Source organism: Taurulus bubalis, assembly GCF_910589615.1.
Source record: "Taurulus bubalis genome assembly, chromosome: 13".
NCBI lineage: Eukaryota > Metazoa > Chordata > Actinopteri > Perciformes > Cottidae > Taurulus > Taurulus bubalis.
In genome coordinates this window covers 1,716,762-1,739,753 of record NC_136601.1, presented here as the reverse complement: position 1 = coordinate 1,739,753, position 22,992 = coordinate 1,716,762, and the positions used below count along the sequence as shown (strand labels likewise).

The window sequence follows — 22,992 nt, the reverse complement described above, 5'->3', positions numbered from 1 at the left end:
GACGCCCAACAACATGGAGGCAGTAGTTTATTTATTGATGTATTATTAGTATGTATCATTAAGTATCATTATGTATATTAGTATTGTTATCATAATAATTACCTTTATTCATATTATCATCATTATTATTGAGAAAATGACGAGTATCTTATTCCAAGTACCAAAAAATATATAAATACATAAATACTTACTATGTGTGTACAAATATATTGATGCTTTCTATTGCAATGTATGGATGCCCGTTTCCCCCACAAAAAAATTGCCATAATTATGCCATAATGATGATTTTCATCTCATAATTATGACTTTTTCTCTCATAATGATGACTTTTTATCTCATAATGATGACAGGCTTCCATAGCATTGTGAGTATAAGTATGATGTATATTACTGCAACATTAAAGAACTAAACTATCGTAAACTATAAAGTTGTTTTGCTCAGTTCAAGGTTCAGTTTTATTTCACAATAAAGTGCAGTTGAAGCTGCACACAGAAAATGTATAAACACGTTAAAATATTGAAATAAAAAGACCCAATATTTCATTTATCTGTGGTTTTACAGCAGTGAAATATTATTTTAATTAGTTAAATTATACACATCGTCTTGATCAGTTAGAGGGACACGATATTTACTGCATTTAATTTATATAGACCACACATTTAGATTATTTATTTACTAAAACTATGTATATTACTGCAATAAAGTACAACAAGCCCTTTTCAACTGTATTGTTTTGTTCAGCTTTAATTTGTACAAATATTTAAAATAGAATAAACAATTAAATCAAACCTAGTATATACATGTAAGTATATATATATATATATATATATATATATATATATATATATATATATATATATATGTATATAGTATGTGTAATACAAGTTATATGTGTATTTTTAGGAGAATATCGCAGTACTTCCTGCAGACTCTTTCAAAACACAGGGACACATTTGTAGTACATTACACTAATCAATTAATTTATTTGCAGGTATAAATAAACAGACTTAAAAGTGTATATATATATATATAAAAAAAACTTTATTTAAAAATAACAACCAATGAAAAGCTGGTGTTGAACTGTACAGCAAAGGTATAAATATCAGAGGAGCTTTGGTTTCACACTGAAAAGAGACGACAACTCCTCACAGTCTGGACTTCTTTTCCCACAATGCCTTGCAGGTCGCCCTCCCCCTCCAGTCTTTGTGCTCAAACTTATCATTTATCTTTTCAGAGGAAGACAGAAAGAAATGACCGAAGATACATGAGAAACATCTGTTTTTTAAACAAGTTCATGAGTTTCTGTTTTTATGAGGAAAAGAAAAAAAGTTTTCAGTTTTGAGACGGACAACAAATACAAATTAATTAAAAATTTAAAAAAACTCAACAGATTTTTTTAAAACGTGAACATTTAAAAAGAGTTTCACTGTTTTTAAAATCTTAAGACAAGTTCAGAGTCGCTTGTGATGATTCCTCCTGTTCATACTGACGGAAAAGATCTAATCATCATAATCATAAATCCAGGATCACAGTGCTGCGATAATACAGTTTATAATGTTTGAGACATGAACAGAAACGTGTCCAATAAATTATAAGTTAATAATCACTGAGCTCTGAGTTACATGTGGAGTTGTACTGCAGAATATTAGAAACACATGAGACAACTTCCCCTTCAATAAATCAAGAGAAGTAGAGTCATGTTCGAGGCCGGGACCAGGACCAGGACCGGGACCAGGACCAGGACCGGGACCGGGACCAGGACCAGGACCGGGACCAGGACCAGGACCGGGACCGGGACCAGGACAAGGACCAGGACAAGGACCAGTACCAGAACCAGGACTGGGATCAGGACCGGGACCAGGACCAGAGACTGTGGATCTAAAGCATGAACAGAAGGAGTCCTTCTCCAGGTGGACGAGTGAGTGTCGCCTAAAGGGGGCGGGGCTTATCTCCGTAAAAACAGTTACCATTTCCTCAATTTTTTTTGCCAGAGTTGAAAAATTTGCGTCTGTGCATTGACTTTGCATACAATCTACTGGCGCGAACAATTTGCAACGCTTTCGGTGTGAACGCAGCATGAAGACAGATTTTTAAAAACGGTCCTTTTGGGGTAAATTAAGATCTTTACAATCATTTCATCATCTGCTGTAGAAACAACCGCCCAGGTAGCAGGAAGCCAATCACATCTTAACACTTTGAGGGACTCTCGTTTGTATTTGTCTTTGTTTTTTTTGGGGTGAGTTTTTCCTCTGGAGGAACCGATCACACGCGTACATTCTTTGGTGGAGCGGCTGGAGTGTAGTGTGGGCTGAAAACCATCAAAACCATCAAGACAGCCGGTAATTAACTCTTCGTTTCTCGTGCCCGTTCAGTGGAGTCTGGACGTGAGGGAGGCGTCAGGCCGCGGAGAGCTCCACGCCGCTGTCGCAGATGCCGCTGTCCATCTGCACGTCCACCTTCTGAGCCTCACCTGCGAGGGAGAAGCACACCTGAGTGAGTCGCCGGTTTCAACGCAAACCTGGACGAGATCGCCTCGCGTCGTCGGCTCACCGCTTGTCTCTTCCTCCTCCTCCTCCTCTTCCTCATCGCGGCGGCGCAGCGCCTCCTGCAGGAGGCTCAGCGCTCTGCACTCGCCGACTGACCTGAGACCAGCCAGCAGCTCCCTGACCGTCCCGCCTGAAACCTGCAGGACACACAGGAAGTCAGGGGTCAGAGGTCACATCCGATCCATTTATGTTAGGATCAAATAAACACGTTTTGATGAAGAGAGGAAGCGAAAAATGGTTTAAAACTAAAATATAATCTATTCAAGGGCAATAAAAGACAATATTAAAGGGAAAAAAAGGAGAAACAGCTAAAATATTAAGGAAATAAAAGAGTTGAAAGTTGTGAATGAAGGCAAATTTAACTGTAATTAAATTAGGATTAAAAACATGTATTTTCATTATCTTATCTTTATTAACTTTCTAGACAATTCTAAAGAGCTCCATCTCTCATGTAACATAAACAATGTTTTATGTGTGTGTGTGTGTGTAAACTCCAGTCGTTAAACGTCAAGAATCAGAATTATTACATTTATTTATTCATTTAAAAAAGAAAAGGGAGACAAAATTGCCATAAAAGTCATGAATAAATAAAGATAATTGATGAGTTTCCTTCGTATACTTTGTGTGTGTGTGTGTGTGTGTGTGTCACCTCGTAGCTGTCCAGCAGTGTTTTGGCGGGGGAGGGGCTCAGCCTGAAGGCCGTGTTGAGGATGCCAAGGCCCAGACTGTGAGCCAGTTTTTCCCAGCATCCTTCACTCTCCAGAGCGCGACACACCTGCTGCTTCACCTCCACGTCCAGGATCGCCAGGTCGCCTACACACACACACACACACACACACACACACACACACACACACACAAATAAACTTTATTTACTGATTCTTCACATTTTATTTGAAAGTAGATATATATATATACACATATGCATATTAATACACATGCGTAAGTGTTTTAAATGTGTGTTATTTAATTTAATTTTTTTTTTTATTTATTCACAATATATATATATTTTTAATTTAATTTTGATTTTCTACTTACTTTATGATGCTTTATATTTTATTATTTATTTAACGTTTTCTATTTTTGTTATTTTATTTATTCATGTAATGATCTAAATTTTTACTTGATGATTTAAATTGTCTATTTATTTACATAATGATCATAATATATATGATTTCCAGTGTTAACATATTTTTTAACAGTTAACATTTTAATTTATTTCCACTGCAATAAGTTAGGTTTATAAATAATATGAATATGTTATAAAGTCATAACTATCTCACGATCATTACGTACAAACTGCACTTCAGTGTGTAAATAATAATTAATATCAGATTAGAGGCTGAACTCACCTTGAGAAGGAGTGAAGGCTTTTTGTGGACATTTTGGTTCATATTCTTTCCCATTCAGAAGCTCCAGCACCTGCACACACACACACACACACACACACACACACACACACACACACACACACACACACACACACACACACACACACACACACACACTTTTCAATTTAGTGACACACACATATACGCTCTTATTTTGAAAGTTCTGTCTCTTGAGTGCCAGGTGCTGTGGGAGGCCGTGTACCTGAGAGGTGGCGGCCATGTTGAGAGGAGTGGTTCCTGGGATGTAGCCTTCATCTTCATCCTCATCCTCCCTCTCTTCATCACAGCAGTCTTCCTCCCTGAAGAAGAGCGGCTCAAAGTTCTCCTTCTGAGGGTTTGCACCTGAAAAACGCAAAAGCTGTTGGTTATAACTAACTAACCAATTAACTAACTAACTAACTAACTAGTTATGCACATGAAACACACATACACACACACACAAAGTTGTTAATACAACAATAACCAACCAGCAGCTGAAACAGTGAGACAGATAACAACAGAGTCAACCCGTCTCCAGTCTCTATGCTAAGCTAAGCTAAGCTAGGCTAAGTGCGTCCAGGTATGTGTACCTGCAGCCATCAGAAGAGCCGTCAGCTTCACGGAGCCCCGCCCTGCAGCGACGTGGAGGGGGGTGGAGCCATTGAAGGTGAAGCAGTCCACCTCAGCGTTTCCCTGACGACAGAAAGCACCACCGTTAGAGCTGACTGGGGACACCTGAGCAGTACACCAGTAACCAGTACACCAGTGAACCAGTAACCAGTAGACCAGTAGACCAGTAGACCCGGTCCGGTCCATACCTCCAGCAGCAGGCAGCCGGCCAGCGACACGTTGTCCCCCTCGGTGGCGAGGTGCAGGGCGGTGCGTCCGCCGCCGCGCTCCTGCGCCTCAACGCTGGCTCCGCCCACCAGCAGCTCCCGCAGAGAAGACAGCTGATTGGCCAGGACGGCCAGGTGGATCGCACACAGACCTGTGGAGACACGCCGGACGTTTGTACACGCTTTGTGTGTGTGTGTGTGTGTGTGTGTGTGTGTGTGTGTGTGTGTGTGTGTGTGTGTGTGTGTGTGTGTGTGTGCATGTGTGTACCTGCTGTGTTGGTGTGGTCCAGCAGTTCTCTCATCTCTCCGTGTTGCAGTAGAAACTGGACTATTCCTCCTCCTCCTCCTCCTTCCAGTCGGGACGCCAGGTGAAGCGCCGTGTTGCCATGACGATCCGTCAGAGTTGGGTCGGCGCCGGCCAATAGCAGCGCTTCCACCGCCTCCCTCTGCTGGGTGATCACGGCCAGGTGCAAAGGAGTCTGGGATACATGGAGGAAGAGCTCTTATGTATGGTTCCTTAGTCCCAAACTAATAAGCTTCCTTGATCCCTAACTGGTAAGCTTCCTTGATCCCTAATTAGTATGCTTCCTTGATTCCTAACTAGTAAGCGTACTTAATCTCTAACTAGTAAACTTCCTTGATCCCTAACTAGTGAGCTTACTTGATCCTTAACTAGTAAACATACTTAATCCCTAACTAGTAAACTTCCTTGATCCCTAACTAGTGAGCTTACTTGATCCTTAACTAGTAAACATACTTAATCCCTAACTAGTACGCTTCCTTGATCCCTAGTATGCCTCCTTGATCCCTAAATAGTAAGCTTCCTTGATCCCTAACTAGTAAGCGTACTTAATCCCTAACTAGTAAACTTCCTTGATCCCTAACTAGTGAGCTTACTTGATCCTTAACTAGTAAACATACTTAATCCCTAACTAGTAAACTTCCTTGATCCCTAACTAGTGAGCTTACTTGATCCTTAACTAGTAAACATACTTAATCCCTAACTAGTACGCTTCCTTGATCCCTAACTAGTACACTTCCTTGATCCCTAACTAGTACGCTTCCTTGATCCCTAACTAGTACGCTTCCTTGATCCCTAACTAGTATGCTTCCTTGCTGAACAAAGGAAACAACATCCGCAGAGATGTTGCTTTCAGCAGAAAAGGGGCGGAGCTTGAGGAGATGAGTACCTGGTAGAGGTGGTTCCTCATGTTGAGCACCTCCTCTCCAGGCAGAGCAGAGACCACCTGCGTCAGACTCTTCAGCGCCTCCTGCTGGCTGTGGAGGACTGCCAGGTGCAGCCCACTAGGAGGTGAAAACAGAGGAGGAGAATTAAAGGAACGACTCAACACTTCACCGGACAGAACTTCCACCACGAGCCTGGTGAGAAGCGGGGTGTGTGTGTGTGTGTGTGTGTGTGTGTGTGTTTCACTGACGTGTCTCCGTCCTCGTCCTGCGCGGCCATCAGCTGCCGCTGAGCAGCCAGCAGGTACGCCGAGTCGCCCGTGACCGAGTACCGAAACAGAGCCTCCAGCTGAGCGCCGGCCTCATCTGCGTCACACACAAAAAGATCATTCTAACGCAGCGGTTCCCAAACTTTTCAGGCCACGCACCCCCTTCTACATCCCGACCGGGTTCACGCACCCCCAATCCCCCACACCTTTAAAAAAAAACGCAACAGAGCTTTTTTTTATAGCCGCATAAAATCGGACCAATGCGAGAACTGTTTGCTCGCGCGTGGCGTTTGTTACTAGATTTAGTCCGCTGTATACATGTCAGTTACACAGGCGTCACTTTTAAAGAGCAGTAAGGGTCGTTCACACCAGACGCGACTCTCAAAAACGCGTCGCTAGCAAAACCATTGTTTGGGCTTCTGACTTGCACTGGCATGCTTGGTGTTCAGGTGGCGGCGCAAATAAGAGTCTTCAGACAGCTGTTAGCCAGAACCTCACTGCACAACACGCACTGTGGCTTCGGGCAATCTGCATTCCAATCCAAGTGAAGCCCAGACCCAGATAATTGTCATCATGTTTCCTCTTTTTTTCCCCAGTCTGATGTTCACTCTCGTCTCCTCTTTCTCCGACTCCCGGTCGGTTTCTTCTCCCGGTCTCTCCCCAACGCACCTCTCTGTTTCTCTCCCTCCGGTTCCTCCCTCTCTCTCTGTCCCTCTCCTCTTTTATTACTGATAGCTTCACATGTCCCACCTGACAGCTTCCCCGATTTCAGCCAGTTTAACATATTTTCATGGATGTTGCTGAATGAATGAAATGACGCTAGGTGCACAAGCTAGGCTAGCTAGTGTGTAGTAAAAGACAGTCTGGCGGAAGTGCATCTATTTATTAAATTGTACGTTTTTAATTTTAAATTTAAATCTTACTCTTATTTTTTTTATTTATTATGTTTAATATTAATTATCACACCATTAGACCACCAATACATTTTTCATTAGAAACCCACAAGAATATAATATAATATGTGGATGCTTTAATCATGCACTATTACTTTTCTATTTATGGTTTCTATTTGGCACATTACTTCTTTTATACTGAATAAATATTACTCTATTGTTCATATATATGTTTATTTTTTCATTATATTGTTCCTTTGTTGTCATCTTTAATGGATGTCTGGCACAATCAATATTTTCCGGGATAAATGAAGTGAAATCTGATCGCTGAATATTTAGCAGTTAATTGTGACTGAGCATCTTGAGTTGAGATACAATGTGAACTGTGACAAAGATTTGTTCTTTATGTGTATTGGTTGTGTACCTTCAGCCTCCTCCACGCTGACCCCTCCCTCCTCAGTCCTCTCCCCCGCCTCCAGGCCTCCTGGCCGGGCTGCAGCTCTCAGCGCGACCCCCGGCCCCGAGTCGTCGTCTGGATCGCTGTCGTCTGCCGCGTCGCCATGTTGTTTCTTCTCTCCGTGTTTGATGCCTCCTCTTTCTTCTTCTCCTCCTCCTCCTCCTCCTCCTCCTGCTCCTTCTCCTCCCAGACCAGCTGAGTATCCTGTGGAGAAACCTCCGCCTCCTCCTACTCCTCCGCCATAGTTGTAGGAATTGAAGCTCTGGAAGTAACCTGGAGGACGAATCAAACGCACCCACAACATGAGAGTTGCAGTGACTTTCTAGGTTTTCCAGGTGTGTGGAAACTCCGGCTTATTTTACCTCCTCCTCCTCCTCCTGCAGAGCCAGGACCTCCACCTGCAGCAGGACCTCCTCCTCCTCCTCCACCTCCTCGGTACAGACTTCCACCTCCTCCATGGCCGCTGAAGTCCTGGAAGTTTGGCAACGTCTTCTGTCTCTTCCTCTGCACCTCCTCCTTGTCTGGACACACAGGTACATGTACAGGAGCACAGGTGAGCTCCCTGCGATCACCTGACGATTATCCATACCTGTGACATGAAAGTGGAGCTACACCTCCTACCTCTGGTCTGCGGGTGGATCTACCTGACCTACCTGTGATCTGAGGGTGGAGCTACACCTCCTACCTATGATCTGAGGGTGGATCTACCTGACATACCTATGATCTGAGGGTGGAGCTACCTGACATACCTGTGATCTGAGGGTGGATCTACCTAACATACCTATGATCTGAGGGTGGATCTACCTGACCTACCTGTGATCTGAGGGTGGATCTACCTGACCTACCTGTGATCTGAGGGTGGATCTACCTGACCTACCTGTGATCTGAGGGTGGATCTACCTGACCTACCTATGATCTGAGGGTGGATCTACCTGACCTACCTATGATCTGAGGGTGGATCTACCTGACCTACCTATGATCTGAGGGTGGATCTACCTGACCTACCTATGATCTGAGGGTGGATCTACCTGACCTACCTATGATCTGAGGGTGGATCTACCTGACCTACCTATGATCTGAGGGTGGATCTACCTGACCTACCTATGATCTGAGGGTGGATCTACCTGACCTACCTATGATCTGAGGGTGGATCTACCTGACCTACCTATGATCTGAGGGTGGAGCTACCTGACATACCTGTGATCTGAGGGTGGATCTACCTAACATACCTATGATCTGAGGGTGGATCTACCTGACCTACCTGTGATCTGAGGGTGGATCTACCTGACCTACCTGTGATCTGAGGGTGGATCTACCTGACCTACCTGTGATCTGAGGGTGGATCTACCTGACCTACCTATGATCTGAGGGTGGATCTACCTGACCTACCTATGATCTGAGGGTGGATCTACCTGACCTACCTATGATCTGAGGGTGGATCTACCTGACCTACCTATGATCTGAGGGTGGATCTACCTGACCTACCTATGATCTGAGGGTGGATCTACCTGACCTACCTATGATCTGAGGGTGGATCTACCTGACCTACCTGTGATCTGAGGGTGGATCTACCTGACCTACCTATGATCTGAGGGTGGATCTACCTGACCTACCTATGATCTGAGGGTGGATCTACCTGACCTACCTGTGATCTGAGGGTGGATCTACCTGACCTACCTGTGATCTGAGGGTGGATCTACCTGACCTACCTATGATCTGAGGATGGTAGGTGAAGGGTTTGGGGTCGCTGGTCTCGTTGTCAGACTTCCTCTTCAGCTGGACGAACACAGACGTCGGTTTCTGAAGGTTCTGGTCTCGATACTTCGGAGTCTTAAACACGATGGCGAACTGACGGCAGAAAACACACAGCCTGGTTAAAAGTACTCCTACAACTACAGCTGATACTACTTAAAGTACTATGAGGAACTTTCATGTGGTGGTGGTGGTGGTGGTGATTCTGGCGCCCCCTCTGGACTACAGTGGTAGTGTCTCTGAGCACCAGGGTCCCTTTAGGTCTCCAGCAGCGTGGTGATTATGGTAGTACAGCCCGACTAAATACTTTAACCGACAAATACTTTTACTGCTTCTGCTGCATGTGATACTCCTACTACCACTACACTTAATATTCATTTACTACAACATCTATTCATTCCTTTTAATTAGATTAATATAACTCATAACTAGTACTACTTGTGTGACTAGTATTAACAGTAGTACTACTAACTCCTTGTACCTGTCTGTGGACGTCTGTAGGGGAGAAATCTCCCAGAGCCTCCCAGGTCACCCCTGAGTTGTCTTCTTCATAGAACCGAACCTGGATGTCATCTAGAAACACACACACACACACACACACACACACACACACACACTTTGAATTAAATATGTCAACTAAACTTATTCTTAATATAACATCATCTACACGTTGCGTCGAGTTCCTTACTTGGCTCTTTATTTAGATTATTTGTGTGTTGAAGCACTGAGAAACTGCCCGGCATCAGTAGATTGACTTTAATTATAACGGTGTGTGATGGTTTTTACTGTTATGATGTCATATTTTTAAATATTGTTATTGCTTTTACTGTGCTTTTTAAGTACCTGTACAAATAAAATGCATTATTTCCAGCTGTGTAAAGTGTTTTAGCGATACTGAAAGTAGGAAAGGAATTAGACGTCGTAGCAGTGTTATGTGGGTTTTATATCACGGCTATGAACCAATCAGATTGCATGATTTGTGCCTCGTTTTTTTATATGAAGTTCAAAAGCAGTCCCATCTGTGAGGAGGATTTAACACAAACCCTCCAGCAGGTGGCGACGTCAGCTGATGCAACACTTCATTGAAACACTCGCGACGTCACTGCGTCGTTGTGAAAGTAGAATCAAAGCCGTGACTGAGTCGAATCTTTGGGGTTTTGTGTATGAATGTGTTTCTGCGTCGCTGTCTCTTTAAATCCCGCCTCACCTTTCTGGACTTTGTCACAGAGCAGGTAGACCTCCTCTCCGCCGCTCACGCAGCCGGCAGTTCGATCCATCCTCACGATCTTCAGGTTGGAAGCGTTCGGAGCCTCTGAGGGGAGGAACACAGAGAACACAGCGTGGTCGGTCAGCGGAGAGGACGAGGGTTCGATTCCCGGTCACGAAAAAAAACAAGCGCTGTTTTTCTCTAAACTGCATCTTTGACTCTAGAACGGTCATAATAAATTGTGTTTGGCGAAGAAGAACTTATTCAAGGATCTGAACGAGTTCAACAAGTGACTGAATCAAACCTCCAGAAAAGAGGCTTCTGAATCTGAACCCTTTTGACTTTTAAGACCTTGTTGCCTTTTTCCCTCGACTTCGCACAGAAGATTAACTAAACAACTGAGCTCAGTTTGAGTGAAAAGTGCAGAGCTGGTAGTGAAGCGATGATTCTCAGTTCTGACAGGAAGTTGCAGCGTACGGAAACCAGAGCGGCAGGAAGAGGGAAATGAAACCAGGTGACCCGACACGAGTTCAACGAGATCCTCAAACCGGGGACACGAACACAGAGGAGGTCTAGATCACAGCCCAGTGAGCTGAAGACACAGGAAGTCCTGAGCGGAGAGTTTGAGTCCATTAACAGAGACCATCTGTTCTGGAGAAGTACAGCAGCCCTGCAATGGTGACCAGCGTCTTCAGAACATGGTCTTTCATGCTACTTCATGGTCCATCGTGGTCCTTCGTGGTCCTCCATGTTCCTTTGGGTCCATCGTGGTCCTTTGGGTCCATCGTGGTCCTTCATGGTCCTCCATGGTCTATCATGGTCCTTTGGGTCCATCGTGGTCCTTCATGGTCCTCCATGGTCCTCCATGGTCTTTCATGGTCCTTCACGGTTCAATAACCAGCACTGATCCAGGACAGTTGAGCCGTCCTGGATTCTTAACAGCGACTTATCGATTAGTTTATTTAATCGACAGATCTGTAAAACTGAAATCAGTCTGGGACCTTAGTCTAGAACCTTAAACCAGTCTGGGACCTTAGTCTAGAACCTTAAACCAGTCTGGGACCTTAATTAAACCACTCTCTGATCTTACACCAGTCTAGGACCTTAAACCAGTCTGGGACCTTAGTCTAGAACCTTAAACCAGTCTGGGACCTTAGTCTAGAACCTTAAACCAGTCTGGGACCTTAAACCAGTCTAGAACCTTAAACCAGTCTGGGACCTTAAACCAGTCTGGGACCTTAAACCAGTCTGGGACCTTAGTCTTGAACCTTAAACCAGTCTGGGACCTTAATTAAACCACTCTCTGATCTCACACCAGTCTGGGACCTTAAACCAGTCTGGGACCTTAGTCTAGAACCTTAAACCAGTCTGGGATCTTAGTCTAGAACCTTAAACCAGTCTGGGACCTTAGTCTAGAACCTTAAACCAGTCTGGGACCTTAATTAAACCACTCTCTGATCTCACACCAGTCTGGGACCTTAAACCAGTCTGGGACCTTAGTCTAGAACCTTAAACCAGTCTGGGACCTTAGTCTAGAACCTTAAACCAGTCTGGGACCTTAAACCAGTCTGGGACCTTAATTAAACCACTCTCTGATCTCACACCAGTCTGGGACCTTAAACCAGTCTGGGACCTTAGTCTAGAACCTTAAACCAGTCTGGGACCTTAAACCAGTCTAGGAACTTAGTCTAGAACCTTAAACCAGTCGGGGACCTTAAACCAGTCTGGGACCTTAAACCAGTCTGGGAACTTAGTCTAGAACCTTAAACCAGTCGGGGACCTTAAACCAGTCTGGGACCTTAAACCAGTCTGGGACCTTAGTCTAGAACCTTAAACCAGTCTGGGACCTTAAACCAGTCTGGGAACTTAGTCTAGAACCTTAAACCAGTCTGGGACCTTAGTCTAGAACCTTAAACCAGTCTGGGACCTTAAACCAGTCTGGGACCTTAGTCTAGAACCTTAAACCAGTCTGGGACCTTAAACCAGTCTGGGAACTTAGTCTAGAACCTTAAACCAGTCGGGGACCTTAAACCAGTCGGGGACCTTAAACCAGTCTGGGACCTTAAACCAGTCTGGGACCTTAGTCTAGAACCTTAAACCAGTCGGGGACCTTAAACCAGTCGGGGACCTTAAACACGTCTGGGACCTGAAACCAGTGGCCCCAGTAGGGGTCTAGCAGCTGGAGGACTGGAGTCAGACTCACTGCTGTCGTAGATCGGCTCCGACACCACGGGCTCGAGGCGTCTGGAGAATCCTCCGTCGCTGTTGGGCAGGAAGGCGGTGAACATGAGGCGCACCACGCTGAGGTCCATCTCCTTGGCCTGGAGAGACGCAGCGCTGCTGATCACACTGCGCTGGTGGTCTGAGGACAGGGGGATACATGTAATATGAGAAGAAGAAGAAGGAGAAGAAGAAGAAAGGGGGAGGGGCATAGACTGAGAAAATAATAGTAATAAGCATAACAATTAGAATAATAATAATAATAATAATAATAATAATAATAATAATAAGACAAAGGCAGTAAAATAAAGATGAATGATGGTTTGTCAGATTTAAAAAAATCACTTTTTCTTAAAATGTTCTTTTTTTTAAATTCCTGATCTTAAAATAGCCTTAAAAAAAAGAATATACAAATTTAAAAAAGAATCCCACCGAAATGTTTTCTTATATGACTTCTCAAGGTCACGAGGACAGGCACACACACTCTCTCTCACACACACTCTCTCTCACACACACTCTCTCACACACACTGACCGGTGAGCTCCCGGGCCACCCGGACCTCCCCCTGCAGCGCGTCGATGTCGGGGTGGATGCAGACTCCACACACTCTCTCTCACACACACACACACACACTATCACACTCTCACTCTCTCACACACACACACACACACACTATCACACTCTCACACACACACTGACCGGTGAGCTCCCGGGCCACCCGGACCTCCCCCTGCAGCGCGTCGATGTCGGGGTGGATGCAGACTCCGCAGCTGAAGCCCAGCCTGAAGGCCTCCGCCATCCTCTCCTCCAGAGTCTTGGCCACGTTCTTCTTCGTCACGTGAAGGATGCCCAGGTTGGGGAAGCTACGACAAACACACCTGTGAGTCTCACACCGTTTACACGTGTGTGTGTGTGTGTGTTTGTGTGTGTGTGTACGTGTGTGTGTGTGAGAAAGAGTGAGAGAGAGAGAGTGAGTGTGTGAGAGTGTGTGAGTGAGAAAGAGTGAGAGAGAGAGAGAGAGAGTGTGTGTGAGAGAGTGTGTGTGTGATTGAGAGCATGAGAGAGTGTGTGTGTGTGAGAGAAAGAGTGTGTGTGAGAGAGTGTGTGTGTGATTGAGAGCATGAGAGAGTGTGTGTGTGTGAGAGAAAGAGAGTGTGTCTGTGAGAGAAAGAGTGTGTGTGTGAGAGAGTGTGTGTGTGTGAATGTGTCTGTGAGAGTGTGTGAGAGAGAGAGCGAGTGTGTGAGTGTGTCTGTGAGAGTGTGTGTGTGTGTGTCTCTCTGAGTGAGTGAGTGTCTGTGAATGTATGTGTGTGTGAGAGTGAGTCTGTGTCTCTCTGAGTGAGTGAGTGTCTATGTGTGTCTCTCTTTGTGTGTGACTGTGTGTGTGTGTGTGTGTGTCTCTCCTGCAGACCTGATGGTGGAGTCTTTGGGCTGCAGGTCCGTGACACACACTCCTTTGTCGCACTGCTTCCCCACCAGACTGTGCGCGTGCAGCTGAGGCTGCGCCGTCAGCGCCGTCACCAGCTGCACCACCACGCGGGCCGGGCCCTGGTAGTTACTGATCTGAAACACGGAGCGCCTACATTACCCACAATGCAACGCAGTCACCGGCTGCACCACCACGCGGGCCGGGCCCTGGTAGTTACTGATCTGAAACACGGAGCGCCTACATTACCCACAATGCAACGCAGTCACCGGCTGCACCACCACGCGGGCCGGGCCCTGGTAGTTACTGATCTGAAACACGGAGCGCCTACATTACCCACAATGCAACGCAGTCACCGGCTACAGCAGCCTGGAGGAGTGAGGTCTGGTAGCATGACTTCCTCCAGACGGGTTGTGTATTTATTAATGCATTCATGTAACGTTTAATTTATGTAATGTTTCTCTACGGTTTATTGAATATTATTCAACTTTACCACACTGACTCATAACAGTATCGTCTTCATGCTTGAGTCAAGTAATGCATCAATAAACAGAAAATTAACAAACAACAACAACAACGATGTTATACAAACATTGTTTGAATGAAATATTTAAAAAAAATCTTAATTATGTCTTTGCTCCATTAGAGAAACACCAGACTTCAGACGGAGGTTTATGAATTGAACTCCCATTTTTTTGTTAGGTTGATACAATCTGTGATTTCCGTAATAAAACCTGGATATTCTTAAAATACAGAACACATTCTGCCTATTTAACATTCAAGTCTTTTTATTTTACATTAAAGACCAGCTTTATGAATACAGATTAAAATCTGATTACAGATCAGTAAACTTCCTGAACTGAAACTTCCTGAAACTTTAAAAAAAACTAAAACAGACTCTAAATGCATTTATAAATCCAGTGGAACTAAAAACAAAATGATATATTTATACATTTGACTTCTTGTTGGAAGTTTATTATATTTTCTGTCCCTCTCTTAATGATTGACACGTTATCTCAAACTGTGGTACTGAACTGTTTTACATAAAGGAAATCAGATGTAAAAAATACTGTGTTCCTGTTTCTACCGTGTGTGTGTGTGTGTGTGTGTGTGTGTGTGTGTGTGTGTGTGTGTGTGTGTGTGTGTGTGTGTCTCTACAGTAAGGTTGCAAACTGCCGGAGTAAATAAACTCTAGCGCCACTTCCTCTTCCGTCGGCCAATCAGAACGCTCCGTCACATAAACCCAGTTCCTAGAAACACGGCGCGTCGCTGCATTGAAATGGTTTCCTGGCTTCAGAGGAGCTGTGACACTAAAACCTTCTGGTGCCTTTTGGCTCCGCAGGTTCTTGTGTGTGACTTATGTTTCATTGTCACTTATTTTTAATCCATAAAAGGCAAAAATGTCCAAAACTTGAACGTTAAAACTTCACCTAAAGAGTTTTTTATTAAAGAAAACAGGCTGCATGGGAGTGTGGGAGTTATTTGTATTAGAGACGTGTGTGTATTCACACACACACACACACACACACACACACACACACACACACACACACACACACACACACACACACACACACACACACACACACACACACGTTTTATTCCTCAGTTGTGTTCTTTCCATCCTGTTGACGCCCTAAATAACAACAATCTGTTGGCAAACGACCACCGGCTGCAGTTGCGCACACACACGCACGAGAAGTGGGCGTGGTCACGGTGACATCACCCTTCGCCATCTTGGATTGGACAGTCGCCATTTTTTCCTGATCTTGTTGTTTTTAAAGCTTAAAGCAGCAGCCGGGAAATGCTGCATTCACGTGGCGCCGGAAATATCCGGAAAATGAGTTCCCGACTGGGAAAACTAATAATAATGTCGGACGAAAGAAAATGTTTTTTTCCATTAAACCACGTAACACTTAATTGCTCTCATTAGTTTGTAACGGCTAGCTGCTGCTAAGTGGGCGGGTAACGGTTTCATTTAGCAGCACTAGTTGCCGTTTGTTCAAGTGCACTTTGGGTAATTCAGTCAATAACTGAGTGAAAAGTATCTTTGAGTAGAAAACAACCACAACAAATGAGTCCAGGAACATTACACATGAATAAAAAGAATCACAAGTTGTTGAGCGGAAACGTTTGTGTTCAGTTTTTCCACGTCAGAGCCACAGAGTCGTGAGGAAGGAGGACGGCGAAAAGGGGTTAAGGCGTTGCGTCAGAGTTTCTGGGGCAGAGTGGGCGCTCCATCAGAGATTTTACACCTCGGGACGTTTCATCTGGAGATGAAACTCAACGCTTCCTGCTGCTGACGCAACAACACTTTAATTACATGTGGGGCATCGCGGAGGAAAGTCCCAACAGACATGAAGCAGCAGAGGTGTCTCAGAGTGTGTGTGAGTGTGTGTGTGAGTGTGGGTGTGTATAAACCTGGGCAGGTCCAGACCAGCAGAAGAGTCTTAAACCCCAAAAACTCAACCTGCTTCTTTGACTTCCAAAGCTATAGAACTAAACACACACACAGCCAAAGCTCTACAAAATAACGTGTGTGTGTGTATACATACATACATACATACACACACACACACACTCGTTCAAAAAGTTTGGGGTCACTTAGAAATGTCCTTATTTTTCAAAGAAAAGCACTGCTTTTTTCAATGAAGATCACATTAAATTAATCAGAAATACATTGTTAATGTGGTAAATGACTATTCTAGGTGGAAACGTCTGGTTTTTAATGAAATATCTACATAGGTGTATAGAGGCACATTTCCAGCAGCTATCCCTCAGTGTTCTAATGGTACATTGTGTTTGCTCATCGCATAGAAGACTAACGGATGATTAGAAAACCCTTGTGCAATTATGTTAGCACAGCTTAAAGCAGTGATGCTGGAGAGAAGCTATAAAACTGGCCTTCCTTTGAGCTAGTTGAGTATCTGGAGCATCACATTGTGGGTTCATTATACTCTCAAAATGGCCAGAAAAAGAGAACTTTCATGTGAAACTCTCCAGTCTGTTCTTGTTCCTAGAGAGGAAGACTATTCCATGAAAATGTGTCTGGGTGACCCCAAACTTTTGAACGGTAGCGCATACATACATAAATACATATACATATATATATATATAAATAAAAAAATAAGAAATGTGTATTTCTGTATTGTAGAAAATGTGTAAGAAGTTAGCATTTTCATCTTGACCATTAGCTAAAATAAAGTCAGTGAACTCTAAACATTAAAATGTTTTTGTGCATGTGTGTTTGTTGTGTGTTTGTTGTGCGTTTGTTGTGTGTTTGTGCACAGCTGCAGACAAAGATCACAATCTGCTATCAAGAGTATTAATCTACTTAATTAAAGTATTAAATCAGACTCCAGTGGTCGTTTATAGCTCGTGGGATCCAAACATTTCTAACAGCTCCAGAGTTCAAAAGTCACAATTTATTGAAACTAGAATAATCTGCTTCAATCCATATTTGTTGGCGTTTAGTCTTTCTATATAAAACAATACTTAAAGACATTCAGCACAGGCCTCCAAATAATTGTTTCTTTGTTCAGTGTTCTGCTTTGTTTTTATTTATTAATTATAAAGAAAGCGTTCCAGTATTTCATGCAGAAGAGGCGTCATGGCAACGTTTGATAACTCATTAACTCTGATTCATTTATTATCGTGTAATATTATTTTATTACCTCAATGTAATAACATGTCCTCTGAGCGTAAACAGAGTTTATGGAGAGTATTTTTATGACTCTTTAAAGTTCCTTTCATGTAAATCTCTTCAGGTTTCTCTTCTTAGAAACAACATTAAGCTTCATCTTGACTTTCTTTGCAAAATCCTCAGTAAAATCCATCAATTGATAATAATTTCCAAAACACTTCCTGGAAGTTCCCCTCCCCAAAAAACTAAATACTGTGTTGCTAATTATAGATTGAAATATATTTATTCACTATTGTGAAATTTTTAAAGATCCAAAACATAGAATTCAACATATGAGAAGAAAGAACAAAGTGGATCAAAGAGAAGAATCACATATTTCTGATAAACACGACCTCAGAGAGTTTTGATGAGTCAGAGACCATCATCATCATCATCCTCCTCCTCCTCCTCTTCTTCCTCCCACTGGGACCATCACAACAGCAGGAGGGGTTTTCCGTGTGCAGCCTGAACACGCACACGTTTACACACAGAGACAAAACACTTCCTGCTTCGCTCTGATGACGTCATCGAGTCCAGAAACACTGCAATGTTTTATACGTTTATAGTTTCATAGAATAGTTTCTTTACACATATATGTAGTTCAGATGAAGATGTTTTATTTATTTAAGTGAGTGAATGTTTAACCATCACCCAGGTGAGCCGGCTTGTGTACAATAAAAATTACTTTCCCAATTTATTAAAAAAGCCTTTCGAGGATAATTTCTTTTGAACAAAATAATTTTTGCACATTTCTCTACGGAAGAAATCCCACAAAAAAAAATAAACAATTTCACATCTCTCGCAGATTGTTATTATTATAATATTATTGTTATTATGAGATGTTAGACGAGAGTAGCGACGGTTTGTTGAGAGACAGAAGATTTATTAAATGTTTAACTAACTTTAAATGATCAATTAATCATAAAAAATATGTTTTAAATAAGTAAATGTCATTTTCAGCCTCTCGAAAGATGGAAGTTTCCTGCTTTTCTTTGTTTTTATGTCATCTTAAATCATTATCTGACAAAGCAAGACATTTAAAGACTTTAACTTTGACATTTTTCAATATTTTCACATCGATTAATCTAGAAAACGACCTGCAGAATGATCGATATGAACATAATGTTAGCTGCAGGGCATCTGTTGGGACGTGTCTAAACCCTGGATTGATATCGTTCTCTCAGTCTGAAGAGACGCAGAGGCAGACAGGAATCTGGGGATTTCCCGTCTCTGGTTTTAGCTTCAGACTCCAAACACCAACAGAAACAACCAGAAGTAAACTCATTCATACGGTTTACAGAGGGGGGGTCTCAACATAAGGTCCAACAAACACCACAAGGTCAGCCGAAATACACACGGGGTTCTGCGGAAGATTTGGTCGAAATAAAAACAATTAATCAAAGAGATTAAAAAGGAAGAAAATATCCTCAAATCTGACGCTACAGAAAAACCTATCGAGTGGACCTTGAATTAACTTTTGTGTTTCTAAAAAAGTCAAAATGTACTTAAAGCTAAAGTTTAATAATCCTGTTTGATCCCAGAAGGTAAATCCAGGGGTTGCAGCAGCACACAGACATTAATAAATATGTATTACTGCTTTAATGTTTGCTGCGTGATATATTTAGTTTGATATAAAAAGTCAACCAACAGGCCGACTGCTCCAACTTCAGAGTCAGCTGCATCAAAATAGTTGATTTCACTTCCTGCACATTATTTTTAGCCTCATCGTTTCAAACTCTTTATGTCGACGACTGTAGACAAGAAGAGGACGTATTCATGGTGATGTCACTCGTTGCTTTGTGGACGTTTTAAAGCCTTGAGTGCGGCCATTTTGTTATCGCCATCTTGGAATACGACTATTTTGCAACCAGTGAACAGGAAGTGACCATATATGGACTGAAGGACTGAGGAGGAGTGACGTAGAGACGCTGGTGTCGACCTGTCAATCACCCTGTAGCCCCGCCCCTAAAGCGTCCCCTGCTTTATGGTCTGTTTGACTCTAAATGACCATAACTTACTAAATGAACATCATGCTGTATTGAAGAAGACTTGAAACTAGAGATTGAGACATAAACTCATGTTTACAATGTTTACTGAGGGAATACATCAAGAGAAGTAGAGTCATTTATATAGACTTCTATACAACCAGAGGAGTCGCCCCCTGCTGGCTGTGAACAGCGTTACCTTGACGGCGGGGTAGGTCTTGCTGTTCTTCTCGCTGGAGGCTCCTGGCAGGCCGCCGTGAGACGGTCCTTCACAGCCGTACCTGAACCTGAAGCCGCGCTGCGAGACAAACAGACGAAACACACTTTCCATAAACACACTTTCAATTTTAAAAATCGGCCTCTTAGCATGAATTCCTCTCCTCACAGGTGAGTCTCACCTGCTTGGGCTGCTCCACGATCTGCAGGAACGGCCCGTCCACTGAAACCACAAGGAACTAAAGTCAGTAACAACTTCCACACAAACATGGAGCGCTGAGAGAGTAAAGAACACGGACGTTCATCCTCACGTTGACCCCGACACAAACGTTTCACCTTCTCATGTTTAAAAATGAACTGATTATTCTTTTAACAGCTGTTCCTACACGAATCAGACAACATTTTGTATTATTCTTCAAGCTTTGATTTGAATGTAATTACTCATATTGCATCTGTTTTTTTTTTATGAATAAAAACTTGTAGAATGGAAAAGTAAAGTTAAAGCCTACGCGATCAGTCAGACGTTTGATTAAGAAAATAAGGTACAATATTTTATCCACTCACTTTATTTGATTAAAGTTGTAAAATCTAATTCTTTCATTGATCTAGTTTTTATTTCACACAGTTTTAAACTATTATACAGTCGTCGATTTTAAATCTCACTTTTTCATAATTTTGAATTCAAATGGTTGGCTTGTTATTATGTGTTCGACATTATTCTATAAAATAAGTTTGAACTAAGAAGCGAAGATGCAAGAAAAAATAAGTTTGATTTATTGATTTTCTTGTTGCAAATAAGTAGAGAAGTTTAGTGATTTCCTGGTTTAAAAATCATCATTTTCTTCCTTTATTAAATGTTGTAATAAACTAGAAATGGGGGGCTGAAAAACACCAAAGTTGTACATGGTGGTATTGGTACTATATGGTGGTAGTATTATATATAGCTACTAGTTAATGATAGTATTATATATAGCTACTAGTTAATGGTAGTATTATATATAGCTACTAGTTAATGGTAGTATTGCTGCTTCCACTGATGAAGCGCATGAACTTCTCACATGTAAAGTTTCCGTCTTTGCTTCAGAGTCAAACTCTCAGAACGAAGAAGTGAGAACACGAAACTCAACTTTCACTTTATTTCTCTTCACATTCGTTTTACAAACAGAAAGCAGAACGTTTCTCAGCTGGTTTTTCCCAAAATACTGTTCATGTATTCTATTCCTCCGACAGCTTTAGAGACTTCACACGCGAGAAGTTTCACACAAAACATAACGAAGGGTTCATGAAACGTGATGTTAAGAAATAAACTTTGTGAAGAAAAGTGGATCCATTCATCAGTTGTTCACTTCTAATTAATGTGAAACTGTTGAGACGCAACAATGTTAATAACATTAATGTGGTGTAATCAATGTTGACATTATTGTTTTAGTAGTAGTGTTAATAACATTATTTTTGTTATGACTCAGCAGCCAAACTTGAATACCTGACTTCCTGTAGTTTTAATAACACCTGCATGCTCCTGCCTCCCGTCCACCTCTCAGTCACTGATGAACGTTTATTTATCGATCACCTGATCAATAAACTGACAACTCTTCACCTGCAAGTGCTCTGAAAACTGTTTTCATTTGGAGCCAAACTACATCTGACTCTTTTTTTTTTTTTTATTGATATCGGTCCCAGTTTAACGCATCGGTTAATTAATCAATTAATCAAGTCACAGTTTCACCAGCAACTAAGTGACACAACATCCTTTGACAGAATTATTGATTATTAATCGGATCATCGTTGACTGCAAATCACCGGACACATTGAAACACAGCAGCAGTTTGTTTGTGTTCAGGAATGTGCAACAGGTACGTAGATTGTAATACCTGAGGAGGGAGGGTCCAAACAAACCACATATTTAATGTGGAGCAACCAGTTTAATGAGAATACACAATACACAGGAGATGTTGATTTTACTTTCATCTCTGAAGATGAAAAGAGAACCAGCAGCTGTCTAAAACCAGCAGGTGAATAAAGTCTGTCACATTAGACCAACAGGTAAATAACTATAGGATCAACAGGTAAATAAAGTAAATGAACATTAGACCAACAGGTGAATAAGAGACATCAAGCCTCTTTAAAAGGTGTGAAGGTGAGGCGCTCACCTGTCTGCAGGGACGCGTTCTGCGACATCACGGGGAAGTGTGTGAACTCCCACAGCGGCTCCATCCCGATGTCGAAAATCTGAAAGAAGAAGTCGGACGATGAAGTCGGGTGAAGACTCGATGTAGAAATATAATTAATGTTTCCTTTGCTGCCGTCTTCATGGCGATGACGGTGGAAGTGAGTTTACCTGGGCGGAGGAAGTATGAAGGTAATGGTCTTCTCCAGCCATGGTGTCTGCAGGTCAAAGGTCAGAATCAGCAATTACACCATCAGTGTAACACAAAGAAAAGGTTTAGTTAACTAACAATGGTGCCACTGATGTAAGCAAACAATATAAAAACAAACATGTATCACTCTTTATTTGATCATTTATTCATAATTTAAACCTATAGCCCTCAGAATCACAACGATGTATGTATGTATGTATGTATGTATGTATATATATATATATTATTTTTAATGTTTTTATTTTTAATAATAATGCAAATAATTGTGTATAGTTGTTAGTTTGAATTATAACGCACGTGTATCTATAAAACAACATGTATTGTCATTGTTATTGTTGTTAATAAATAACTCCTCTGACACTTGTTGCTGCTTGGCACACAGGCGCGTTCCCGCACACGCGAACGCGCCTGCGTGAACCGTGCTAGCCCGCTGGCTAACGGTTAGCTAGCGCTACCGGACTGTTTGTGTTGTTTGTCTCCTTTAAAGCGACCGTGTGGAATAAACAAACGGTGATAATCGGTAAACACGTCAACAGCACCGACAGGAGCACCGCGGCTGTGTTTCCGTTG

General features: G+C 42.6%; 1 protein-coding gene across 1 annotated transcript; it reads right to left on the bottom strand.

Moving 5' to 3' along the window:
* Positions 1 to 959: 959 nt before the first annotated feature.
* nfkb1 (nuclear factor of kappa light polypeptide gene enhancer in B-cells 1) lies at positions 960 to 22,424 on the bottom strand (the record flags this gene model as incomplete). The annotated part of the gene is made up of 22 exons (XM_079228559.1): positions 960 to 2,470; positions 2,551 to 2,683; positions 3,196 to 3,359; positions 3,899 to 3,968; positions 4,140 to 4,279; positions 4,507 to 4,609; positions 4,735 to 4,904; positions 5,021 to 5,231; positions 5,943 to 6,057; positions 6,189 to 6,328; positions 7,531 to 7,829; positions 7,919 to 8,077; positions 9,266 to 9,404; positions 9,790 to 9,881; positions 10,516 to 10,620; positions 12,719 to 12,877; positions 13,435 to 13,598; positions 14,147 to 14,298; positions 20,028 to 20,126; positions 20,227 to 20,267; positions 22,195 to 22,273; positions 22,383 to 22,424. 22 exons carry the CDS (start codon positions 22,422 to 22,424, stop codon positions 2,397 to 2,399), a joined length of 2,850 nt encoding a protein of 949 aa, XP_079084685.1. The 3' UTR covers positions 960 to 2,396.
* Between the last annotated feature and the right edge of the window lie 568 nt (positions 22,425 to 22,992).